Source organism: Oryzias latipes, chromosome 14 (assembly GCF_002234675.1).
Source record: "Oryzias latipes chromosome 14, ASM223467v1".
NCBI lineage: Eukaryota > Metazoa > Chordata > Actinopteri > Beloniformes > Adrianichthyidae > Oryzias > Oryzias latipes.
This window is the reverse complement of record NC_019872.2, coordinates 16,483,806-16,495,888: the sequence shown is the minus strand read 5'-3', so window position 1 is coordinate 16,495,888 and position 12,083 is coordinate 16,483,806. Positions and strand designations below refer to the sequence as shown.

The following is a 12,083-nucleotide window of genomic DNA, read 5'->3' as shown; positions in this document are numbered from 1 at the left end:
CTCGACTAAAATGAGTTCATTAATGAAACGAGCAGCTGCAGCCGGAGAAAACTCTGGGGACGCCCTGGGGTCTTCTGCGAGCAAACGTTCATTTGAGGAGAGAGCTTCATTTTACTCAAAGGTTGTGTTTTTAAAACAAACTCTATTTAGGAAAGTAGAAAAGGCAAACAGGAGAATTTACAGTAACAGTCGAGTGCAGACAATAGAATCATTAAAAAATAACGTATGAAAATAAAAATAGCCTTCATTAACATAGTAGACAGACAAAAACAGTGCTGGACAGTACAGTTTTTGCACATTAAGTGATCACAAAAGGGCACAGAGAATGCAGACGTGGAAACATGACATTTGGGTTAAGGAAGTGTTCAGATTTAACCACTGAAGGAGATGAAACATGAAGCTTAGCATTAATGAGTGAAACAGACGTATGGTGACACGCATGCTAACTAATTAAACCACTTAATTACAGCTTTTTAGTGGGGGATGGAAGGGGAGAAACAACACTACAGGTTTAGAGGAAAATTTACTTTTGGAAAAAAAAAATGTAAACCAAGAAATATTCAAGTGTCTGAAAATTCACCAGGAGTTTGATAAGAAAAGAGTGAGCATATTTCTGCACAAGATGATATGGAGTTTAGCTGCTTTAGTGCTGCTTTTTTGGCTTAATTAATATACAGAGGTAATCATTTAAAATAGTTTGATGAATAAAAATGTATTAAAAAAAAAAAAGAATTTCAGTTCACAAAGCGTAGTCCTTTGTCCTTCACAGTGATGAGTTTCCTGCAGACGGGAGCTTCCACACTGAGTTGAAGTCTTAAACTCTGGTGAGACTTGTAGATTTGTTTCAAGATGCTGTTGTCTGAGAACATGTCCAGCTGCCTCCTGAGCTGCAGCTTAATGTCCAGTGTCCAAGTCCCTCATGTATTCCTGCAGCGCCTGCAGCCGGGCATCGATTTCTGACATCTTGGAGCCTCGGTCCAAAGAGCTCTCTGTAGATGGAAGCATGACGATTAAAAGCTCCACTAAGAAATCTCCATAGTTACAGTAAAAAATATGTCAACATCACCTCTGTCTTTAACTCTGCGAGTAGGAGTGCTGCAAGAAGGGTTCCTGTTCAAATGGCCCGATCTCGACTAGAAAACACACAGCACAATCAAGAAAAGAGCAGCAAAAAAAAAAAAAAAAAAACGTGAATGAACAATCTCACTGAAAGATTTTTTTTAAATAAAAGTGTGAGTCAAAGTTTAGTTTCACTAAATAAATAAAAAAAAACAATGCTACTGACCTACATATTCACATTTATGAGATGATAATTATCAACACATGAAAATGAATCCCACAAAAATGTAGTTTTGAGATCATTAAAGCCCTTTTTTAAACAACATTTGAATGAATAAATACTCAGAAATGCAATATTAAGCGTCATTTTCTTTACATTTGTCCTCCATCTTCAGAAAAATGCCACAAGAACGTGTTAAAAAACAGATTTTCATTGGAGTGGGTATTTAAGGAGCCACAGAAAGTAAAGGAAAAAACTACAGTAGAAGTGTCTTTAATGACTCACCACATTAGGTCCATTATAATAGCTCTGTTTGTTTTCTCTGCACAAACAAAAACAGCCACATTAAAACACATAGAAGACCTCCCTAAACCTCGTGGGTAAAATCTCCTAACCTGAACAGCGGTTTGGTCATTTCCTCCATATCTACTAATGAACTCTCTGAGGAGTTCCTGCTGCCTCGCCGCTCCATGGACAAACTCCTGCCTCTGCTGCCTGAGCGGGCCAACTGAGGATAGGCCTCTCTGGAACGAGAGCGGCCTCTCTCTGGTATGATGGGGGATGTCAACATGTCTCTCCTCACCCTCCTCTGTCTGGCAGATATTGGGGTAAAGGTTGTTCATTCAGAGAATATTGACATTGGGGAAACGGAGAAAACAACGGGAACTGACTTTTTGAGTTCTGCCTCTTTCAGTCTGCGCTGCCTGTCCTGGATGTAAGCAGTGGGGTCAAAGCGTGCCGCTCGGGACCCTTTGGGAGAGTAGAGCGTTGCTATTTCTGGAACGCTTTTGCAAAAAAGAATATAATGTTGCGCGGCGTTCGTACTTGTGGGCGAAGGTGAGGACCTTGGTATGTGAGCCCGAGGTCCTGAAGAGTCTGCTCTTCTTCCCCGCTCCAGAGATCTGTGCTCTATTCGTTCTCTGGACCCCGACCGAGCCCGGACTGGCCTGTAGCCGGACCTCTTTTCACAGGAAACCGAGCGATATACGTCGTCATCCACCCGTGAGTTGATGTGAGCGGACACAGGTGTCAGTCTGCTGCAGAAACACGGACTGAACGTGAGCTCAGACGGAAAAAAAACCCCTTAAAATATCAAAAGCTTTGTCAGCAAGAAATGAGTGAAAAAGGTAGAAAGTAAAGATAAAGTACACGCTTAGATTGTCTAACCCTCTCCGTAGTAACGCCAGCTCATTGGTGAGACTTTTGACACGAACACGGAGGGCACACTCTGATGCTCTCAACTCGTCCAACTAAAGAGAAAAAAAGGAGGAAAGTTCACCCTGATGTAGAGTAAAGGAAACAGCAAACCAACCAAAGAAGACTTTTAACCTGCTCCACCAGGAGCTGCTGCTCCTGGCATCTCTTGCTTGTTGACCTTTGACTTTTAGCTCTCTCTTTGATGAGCTGCTCTTCCAGCGCCCTCACTACATCATTCATCCTCCAGTCTTCTCTGCCCGGTGCTGAACAATGGTCACTCCTTTGCAGTCGAGCCAGAGCTTTGGACATGGCATCCTTCTCTTCTTTTATCACAGCCAACCTTAAGACAAAATACTGACATAAAAAAAAAAGTCCAGCAACCTTTGTATTTTGATTGGTGTCGTAAAGACAGCACGCATCCTACTCTGCTCGGAGACGCTGTACTTCCAAATCTGCATGTTTGTTAACTCCGTGAGCGGTGAGAGCGCTGAGCTCCGCCCTGAGGGCTCTGATCTCTTTCTGTAGAGTAGCCGGGTCAGGCTTTCCCATGTATGGCAACGGCAACGGGTAATGGATTCTGCACATGGAAAACAGAGGATGAATCATAAAACAAACAAAAAATATGTATCCAAAAGAACGAACCATTTAAAAGACCCAAACCTATCAAACTCCACAGTATAAATGAGGATTAAATATCTTTTGGCAGTGAGAGCAGACGACTGCTGATGTGCACGGGGACGGCTGACCACACCCGCTTTTCTGTTGCGTAGCAGCTCCAGGTCAGCATAGGTCAGGAGGTCAAGAGTAACGGAGTCACTTGTCTGCAGAAAAAATAGTTTTGGTTAACCACAACAGATTGCATTTAACTCAAATTTAAAGAAATATGTCCAGCTTTGAAATATGCTTATAGCAAAAAATGAAACGATTCATACAAACTGCTTTGCAGAAGTGTTTGATGATTTTACCAGGATCTGAATGTTTTCTTTGTTTACGGTACTTGGAAAACAAGTTAATGAAATAGAAATTGGATCCTTTCCTTGAGCTTATCAGGTTTAATATTTAACTAGAATGCAAGTTAGATATGTTAGTCTAGTCAGAATGCAAATGTTGAAACAATAACTATTCAAATCAAATTTAAAGTCTAAAAAGTAAAATTCGTACAATAAAACTTTATACCAGAATCATTTTTTCTATTCCTTTAACATTTTTTGTAAGATTTGGAAAAATACCTAACAGTTACTTTCTGTTTTGCAGCATAGGAATTCATTGCTAGACAATTGAGTATTTTATTTGATTACCATGTATTTATAAATTCACCAATTACCTATCTTACAGATTTTAGCACGACATGACACAAAAATGTCTCAATGTGATCACAGCATCTATGCTGTTGCCTTTTAGGCTCTGGTCTCTCTATATACAGTAGTTACAGCAACCCAAAGTGTTAAGGGAGCTCTGTCTAACCGTCCATTCGTCACTGAAGTGGAAACATTGAACTGGAACCAACAGCTCTCTCCTGCAGCTCCCACAGCCTCAAGCAAAGTGGGCCCATTTGAGAAATATCTGCATGAACACACCTTTCTTACAGCTGACTCCAACATGCTACAGAAAATGGGGAACTGCTTGAAGTTTCCCGTTTTACGAGTGAGGTCTTCAATATCTAGAAGGCAATACAGAAGCACAGAGTCAAAACAAAATGGCAATCAGTTTTGACTGAGATGAATATGGCGTCCATTCTACTCACACGCCGGATCGAATTCTCCTCTCCACTGATCCGCGGTCACCGAATCAGAGATTTCAACAATCAGCACACCCTTATCCAACTCGATCTTCACAGAGAACTCTGTTCCCCGAAACACAATATCCTCCATCACCTCAGAGCCGTCTTCCATCACTCAGCCTCTGCGTAAAAAAGTATATAATCTTAGGAATTAGATTCCCCCTGACAAATACCAAAATTCTGTTTTTTTTATTGGAAATCTCTATTGTTTTCCCTCTCAGGTATATTTATAATGTTGACATATTAAGTGTTTGTCACTGTGTGGACATTTAAAAAAAGCAAATAAAACTGGAAGCAAAATAAAATATTTAATTGCAAAGAAACAAGCAGACTCCAATAGTAGTTAGTGCATCCTTGCATCTCTCATGTATCTTTGGAGAAATAATACATGTTTTCTTGGATAAAGAAAAAAATGTTTAAAAAATATATTTTCTTGATCTTCATTGCATATTGTTTAGATAAACAAATAATATTTATGAACAAAAGCTTCAGTGTAGCTCTGATCACACCAATCTGTTCATGACAGCAAATTTCATTCATTTTTTTCCTTTATCTGAAATTTTCTTCTGTATCTAAAAATAAACAAGGAATCAAGCAAAAAGAGAAAAAGGAAGAGTCTACTAAAGGGATTGTTTTTGAGAAACGACATGCACAGATACAGTTATTTGAGATACATTTAAATCATATATTGCGTTGCCTCTTTCGCTAGCTTGACTCGACCTGCAATTACAACAACACGCCACAGGAGGCAGCAGCAAGCTGATATATAAAATACATTATTTACAGTAGAAAAAAGTTCTAAATGATAGACCGAATAACAAAAAATGGGAGGTAAAAACGGTATAAAACATCGGAGTGAAAGAATGAATGTCAGAGGAGAATAAACTGTAACGTAAATTGTTACATGTTGACAAAAATGTACCATATCTACCTAGTCTAGTTAAGTAATACTAATCAAGATGATGATGACTTCAACCTTGGCTAGTACATCGATGTTTGTTTAGCTAGGTCCTTCAATAACGTTTACGGTGTCTACTGCACTCGACAGTCAAGGTTAGCAAGCAAAACACCAATAAATATTTTGTCATATGTGCGGTCAGCTAAAAAGAAACAAGCTAATAAGAATTAGATGTCGCTATTTTCAGCGACATCATCAAAACAACAACAAAATAATAATGCCGTTACCTTTACAAAAAAGACCCTCAAGTGCGGCGAGTTTATCATCAGTACATTTCCTCCTTTTGGAAATTAATTATGAGGTTGTAGGCGAGTGCGGTTAAAATCAGCCGATTGACATCCAATGCATAGGGTTTCCAAGCAGTTTGTGAGCCGCAAGCGACACCAGGGGAGCGATTCATTAACCGGGAACCGTTAAATTCTTCTTCTTCTTAGCCTTCGGAATTTGCTGCTCTTTCTCTACAATCTCTTCTATGGCGACTATGCTCACATCAGACTATTTATTGCCATCTAGCGGTGGAGCGGAGTCATTGCAGTGACCGAGCAATCGGCTCGAGCATTCGTGGATGGAAGCGGTGACTCTCAGTGCTATCTCAAGGTTCATTGATGTTCTCCGTTAAGGTAAATCAGCTATTGCATTACTTTTTGTTAGGTCAAAATACCTTTATGCACTCTTTTAAGTACTTGTCAAAATATTTTTTTTCTTGATTAAAACATTTCTGCTCTGTTTTTTCTTATTTTATACAAACGTAATAAAAAGTTATTTTTTTTTTTACAAAAACACTATTTGCTTAGAAAATAGTTAATTATCTAATCAGGATGTTTGCTTTTTAACTTCATCAAAATAAGATGATGCAGGGATTCACCCACCTGTAACATAGGGCAGTACTTTTTGTTGTAATGAAGTGTTATGTGGCATTAATAATGATATTTAGTAATATTTTACACTGTACAATATCAATTACTCTTGTTTTACACAAAAATTACAGCCAAAATTTATGTTGAAAATCAACAGATAAACTGAATTTTAAAAATGCCACCAACACCATACATTTTCTGCTGGTGGTTTTTCCCTGTAAGCCTTTTTCACCACTTTAATTTAACTCTGGTGTTTTTAAAATGTTCATTTGGTCCAGTTTTTTTTTCCCACAAAGTCAATATATGTCTTTCTTTTTGTTGTGGAGAAGGTGTACGGTAATTGTAATTTGAACCTGCTTTTTTTCTTTTTATGGACTAAACTGATCAAAGCTGTGAGTCAGTCCTCACTTGTTCTTCCTGAGGGTTCATTTGAGCAGAAGTGAATTAAAAGAAGTCATTATTAAACCATCTAAATGTTAACTAGGAAGACATTTGTCATAGAATACTATGTTCTGTAGGTTTATTAAAGAAAGTACAGAAGTTGTGTAACACATTCTGAGACAGAAATATGGTTAGGATGAAGGATTTATTTTGCATAACAATAATAAGTACAGTAATCCATTATGTGAGAGTGGAAGTAACTTACTGAACACTAACACTCATTATCAGCTCTAAAACCTTCTTCTGCTTGAGAGATACCACCTTGATTATTATTAATTATTATTATTTTTTTTTTCACGATTTACAGAAAACAATAGAAAAACATTGAATATTTCTCTATTTTCATCATCTAGAATCGGTTATCTAAAGATAAAACTGCAAATGTTTGACAAACCGGACTTTTGATTTAGTCCACTCTCAGATTTGATCATTTCAGTGGAGGATGTTGTCTGCTGTTGTGTTTAGTGAGCACACATGAATTATGAGTACAAGAATGAAGTTCAAGGAGAAAAAAACGGTCAGTGTTGCAAACAGCACAACAACATATTGGGTAACTAATATTTTGACGTATTTTACCATCCTTCAAAGAGCCTATTATATATTTTTGTTACTTCCTTTGTCATATTAATGCTTGAAATTCTAGAGTCTTTTTTTTGCACATGTATTCTGTTGGTAAGCTTTCATATTTTATACGACACCTTGGGGTTTCGTAGTGGTTTGGTGGTCACTTTACAGGTTCAATTCCCGGCTGGGTGCTTTCTGTGTGAAGTTTGCACCTTCTCCTTGTTCATGTTAGGTTATGCCCTACTCCTTCTGCAGTCCAAAAACTTAATAGAGTGTTTAGCGACTAAATTGTCCTTTGGGAGTTAAATGTGTGACCCTGCAAAGGATGGGTAAACTGCCTCAAGTGTTTTCTGCCTTTGCCCTGAAGGACAGACTTCAGCAACCCCTGTGACCCTCTACAGGGCAAAGTTGGACTAGAAGATGGATGGACATTTATTGTGTAGAGAAATTGCTCTCAGCTCCTAATGACATTTACTCTCAGCTCCTTCTTCACCGCTGATAGTTATTGATTGGCTGTGTTCTAGAAACTGGAGGGATTAATTTGAACAGAAAAAGACCATTGATTAGGAGAACTAATACTTTTTTTTTTTGCTTCATTTGTTTTGGTAACACTTTAAAACCAAATCTAATATCATGTGGTTCATGTAAAACACTTCTCTCTTTCTTTTTTGATATCCTACATTTATTCAGAGATCGAATCTAATTGTAATCTAATACCCATATAAAAGGGTTTGTGTGGTTTAAAAATAAACTACGGGTTGGAAGTCGGAGTGCTGCAGGAAGTTTTCTCCATCACAGATATAGACTGAGGTCAAATGCAGAGAATGGGGGGAAATTATGTGTTTCCTGGACAACCCTTTATGACGGAATCAAAACATGTTGATTTTGTATCATGCTTTTGATCACTGCATCATTTTTTTAATAAAAGGCTTATAAATCAACACAAGAACTGATTTTATTTACAAGATTGAGCAAAATCTCTCTTTGCTCATCTCATTTGAAGCATCTTTTGACATAAGCTTCAGAAATGTAAATGTTGTTCAAATGCTATAAAATGTTTATTTTTTATTGCAAAAAAAGACAAATCAGGGTCACAGTTGGGTTTTCCTTACATCACAGCAGATGTGCAGCTCTCTTTTACACCTGTCTGTCACTCTCATTGGGCCATCAGTCGACAGGTGGAGCGAACCCCATGCCCTTAACTGCACCACCAGACAAGATTAAAGGGATGAACAGACAGAGAAAGTGATAGTCATACTCCATGAAATCCTCCCACACAGTCTGGAGCAACAACAAAAAAGCCTCTGAGCTGCTCTGCAAGCTTCATCCCCATCGAAGAATCTTTCCCCACCTGGTTTTCCAGCACAGTTTTTGTCTTTGGTACACGTTAGTTGAAATTAACTGGATGATTTAAAGCCTCAAGGAGCACTTTAGTGGTGGATGCAATAAAATAAATTTGATTTACATTTATTTAACCAGCATTTAGTCGGCCCTGTGAGGTTAATGAAGATGTGATGAAGGCTTGAAAGCAAGGATAATAGCTTTTTAAAGCCAACTGATGATGCACCAATCTGGGAATGCTCATGGAGGAGGAGGAGGAGGAAGAGGAGGAGGAGAGTTTGCTGGAGAGGATGATGTCAGGGTGTGACAGATGAAACATCAGACAAGCTCTCAGTTTGCACAAAAAAGAAAAAAAAAACTCAAGAGGCTTGCTCTGGTCGTTGTTCAACAGATGCATGGAGGGAGCGCACGCAGATCAGCAGCGCTCAAGCAGTGGATTACCAGGTAATATTTGCCTTTGATTACACAAAAGCGTGTCTTGCATATGTTTAAAAGTCAACTTATTTAGATATATGTAACATGTTTGGTTGCTTGACCTGTAACTACTGAGAAACAGTGATTTAGGCAACTTATAACAGGTTTGAAGTCTGATTTTCTTTTTGTCAATGTAGAAAATGAAGCATAAAAATTAAAACACAAATGAATTTTATTTACTTTTTACAGTCTGCTTTCTCTCTGCCATGATTGTTTACTTCTCCCCCCCCCCCCCTACATTTATGGATAGGAAAGCGTGCATTTTGTGTTGCAGGTGGTGTGTGTGACCCGGCAGCTCTGGCAGGGGAAGTGTATGGTTCTGCGGCTGTGTCTGTGTGTGGCTGCTGCATTCATGGCTCGGAGGAGGGCTGCAGGTGGCTGCTGCTGCCCCAGAGCACCCATGAATGAGGACAACGCTCGTTTCTGCCTGCTGGCCGCTCTCATCTTTCTCTACATGTTGTGTGGCGCTGCCATTTTCTCCGCACTGGAACACCCCTTTGAGCTCCGTGCCCGCCTGCTCTGGAAGGAACAGCTGGAGAACTTCACCCGGCTGTACCGGGTCAACCTGGGCGCCCTGCACACCCTGCTTCGGCAGTATGAGGAGGCAAACGGAGCTGGGATCCGAGTGGATACACTGAGGCCACGCTGGGACTTTTCTGGAGCTTTTTACTTCGTTGGCACAGTGGTCTCCACTATAGGTTAGTGTTCATGAAGTTTAAATATATCCAATTAGTGAGGGAGTTGCACGCTGGAGCAGGTTAGTGATTTTACCGCTCAGTGACAAGCCCTTGGTTGTGTGGAGTTTGCATATTCTTCCCATGCGTGTGTGGGTTTCCCCGGGCACTCCAACTTCCTCCCACAGTCCAAAGACATGCTTACAGGTTGATTGATTATTCTAAAGTGTTGCCAGGTGTAACTGTGAGTTAGTTTGGGTGTGTGATTGTGTGGCCCGGCTGGCGACCTGCCCAGGGTTGAGAGCCGGATTAGACTTTGGCAAACCGGTGACCTTGAAAGGGATACAGTGGGTTAAGAAAATGGAAAATGGATGGATGGATAATTGATCAGATGCTCTCACACCAGCTTTGCAATGTTGATGGCAGATCTGACCTGAGTCTTTCCACTTTGCTTCCTCCAGGTTTTGGCATGACCACACCAGCAACCATAGCAGGAAAAATCTTCCTCATCTTTTACGGCCTCATCGGCTGTGCTGCAACCATCCTGTTCTTCAACCTGTTCCTGGAGAGGATCATCACGATGCTGGCCTACATCATGCGCTGGTGTCACGAGCGTCGGCTGAAGTGTGGTGCATTGGGGGCAATGTCGAGCAGGGAGGAATCCTCTGGTGAGGAGGACAGCCTGGAAGGCTGGAAACCATCTGTCTATTATGTGATGTTGATACTGGGCGTGGCGTCTGTTGTGATAGCCTGCAGCGCCTCCACTCTCTACAGCTCCATGGAGGACTGGAGCTACCTGGACTCTCTTTACTTCTGCTTCGTGGCCTTCAGCACCATTGGCTTTGGGGACCTGGTGAGCAGTCAGAGAGAGAACTATGAATCTCAGGGGGCCTACCGACTGGGAAACTGCCTTTTCATCTTGATGGGAGTATGCTGTATCTACTCACTCTTTAATGTCATTTCAATTGTCATCAAGCAAACTCTGAATTGGATTCTGGGAAAGCTGGTCTGCTCAGGACGCCACCCGCTCCGCTCTTGTCCCATGCGTGGCGTGTGGTGCCTCTGCTGCTCCTGCCTCCAGAGCAACAAGCACAACCTGAGGCCTGCACACTTCAAACAAAGACGTGTGAAGCGTAACGCAGTGCAGCCCGTCCCGTCCCAGCACCCCACAGGCAGACACCGCTACACAGGCGGCTCCGACAGCGAGACTGAAGCCGGTGCTGCGGCTGAAGTGGGACGCCGTCTGTCTGAAGAGTTGATCTCTGTCAATGAGTTCACTGTGTCAAATAAGGTGTCCCTGGCACTGCTGCAGAAGCAGCTGAGTGAAACCGCTCACCAAGGCCCACGGCAGAGCTATGGCCATCAGAATGGATTTTCTGGAGGGGTGGGGGCCTTGGCTATCATGAACAACCGCCTACAGGAAACCAGTGTGGATAGATAGCATCAAAACATTGCCGTGCCTGTATATATCGCTCTTGACTCCCCATATTAGACACAAATCATCAAAAACTCTGTTTTTCTTCAACAGTGACTCTTTTGGTCAGCAATTTCAGTAGAAATCTGAACATAGAACCACCAACTCTGGAATAAAAAGAGAAATACAGCTGACAAAGATTCACTATGAAGAGGAGTCTGATGTCCTCAAGTGATTGACTCACACCAAAGTAATCAGATGAAAGAGGCGATGAAGGACCACTCAGAGAGGACTGCTGATTTAAGAGCGCTGTATATGTGCCTGAGCCTCCTTAGCACATATGTGAGGTGATGGTCATTACTGCAGAAGATCAAACACAATGATTTCTGTCCCCTGTGCATTATTTAGCAGTAAGTGTAAAATGGCTAAAATGTGATTTGTACTTTAACATATCTTCTCTAATGCAGAAGGAAAGATGCACTTTAACCGGCAGATGGCTCAAAAGGTACCCATCTTGCTTTATAGCTGCATTTCATTGAAATTCATAGTTATCTTGAAAGAGATGCAGGCCTTTCAGTGGAGAACATCTAATCAAACGTGGCCTGCAGAGGACACCCTTATGCCTGTGAGTGCCTGGTAAAGCATGCGGGTGCAGCGTCGCATAGACAAACCTTTCCATCTATATCCTTTTCTATGCAAAACAATACAAAAAAAAAAAGAATAAACATTAGGGGTGCAACGATTAATCAACGTAATCAATGAATTGATTTATAGTCCTGCGAACCTACAAGATTGATCTGTCTAAGGCAAGTAGTTAATCGAATCAACCGTCACCATTTTAAAATTGTTTCAAAAGGAAATAAATCAATTATACAATAGAAAATACCATTTGGACTGAGGCACAGTACGTTTATTTTACTGTAAGAGAAAAGCAACCAAATGCATCACAGCGGACAAGACGTAATTCCTCTATGAATCTAGAAATTATGGAATGTTTTTATTTTTAATATTTTGTAAGGGTCTTTGCGATGTCAGCTACTGTCTGGACCTTGAAAGCAATTGCCCTGTGGGGTTAAATAAGGTTGTTTGAATTGAATTGAAAAA

General features: G+C 40.7%; 2 protein-coding genes across 4 annotated transcripts; one reads left to right on the top strand and one right to left on the bottom strand.

The window, feature by feature from the left end:
• Positions 1-122: 122 nt before the first annotated feature.
• ccdc61 (coiled-coil domain containing 61) lies at positions 123-5,680 on the bottom strand. 3 transcript variants are annotated; one of them, XM_011483631.3, is made up of 13 exons: positions 5,442-5,680; positions 4,221-4,378; positions 4,054-4,136; positions 3,137-3,297; positions 2,901-3,053; positions 2,609-2,816; positions 2,429-2,529; positions 2,105-2,316; positions 1,951-2,029; positions 1,675-1,872; positions 1,565-1,601; positions 1,067-1,133; positions 123-989 (listed from the first exon to the last, which is right to left on the bottom strand). In XM_011483631.3, the coding sequence occupies exons 2-13, from the start codon at positions 4,366-4,368 to the stop codon at positions 895-897; spliced, it is 1,542 nt and encodes a 513-aa protein (XP_011481933.1). In that variant the 5' UTR covers positions 4,369-4,378; positions 5,442-5,680; the 3' UTR covers positions 123-894. The 3 variants fall into 3 exon arrangements, with proteins under 3 accessions (XP_011481933.1, XP_011481935.1, XP_011481936.1); XM_011483633.3 differs by having other exon boundaries at positions 2,447-2,529; XM_011483634.3 differs by having other exon boundaries at positions 2,105-2,313; positions 2,447-2,529.
• Positions 5,681-9,166: 3,486 nt separating this feature from the next.
• On the top strand, positions 9,167-12,080 carry LOC101171186 (potassium channel subfamily K member 13-like). Its single transcript, XM_020708971.1, has 2 exons — positions 9,167-9,589; positions 10,027-12,080. Exons 1-2 carry the CDS (start codon positions 9,205-9,207, stop codon positions 11,004-11,006), a joined length of 1,365 nt encoding a protein of 454 aa, XP_020564630.1. The 5' UTR covers positions 9,167-9,204; the 3' UTR covers positions 11,007-12,080.
• Positions 12,081-12,083: the final 3 nt, after the last annotated feature.

Bases quoted from the DNA above. Each gene is read 5' to 3' on its own strand.
- ccdc61 (XM_011483631.3), bottom strand. From the start codon at position 4,368: ATGGAAGACGGCTCTGAGGTGATGGAGGATATTGTGTTTCGGGGAACA. The intron at 3,298-4,053 runs GTGTGTTCATGC...TTTTTTCTGCAG, and splicing joins TGGAGTCAGCTGTAAGAAAG to ACAAGTGACTCCGTTACTCT. The intron at 2,317-2,428 runs GTACTTTATCTT...GTGTTTCTGCAG, and splicing joins GGGTTAGACAATCTAAGCGT to CAGACTGACACCTGTGTCCG.
- LOC101171186 (XM_020708971.1), top strand. From the start codon at position 9,205: ATGGTTCTGCGGCTGTGTCTGTGTGTGGCTGCTGCATTCATGGCTCGG. The intron at 9,590-10,026 runs GTTAGTGTTCAT...TGCTTCCTCCAG, and splicing joins CACAGTGGTCTCCACTATAG to GTTTTGGCATGACCACACCA.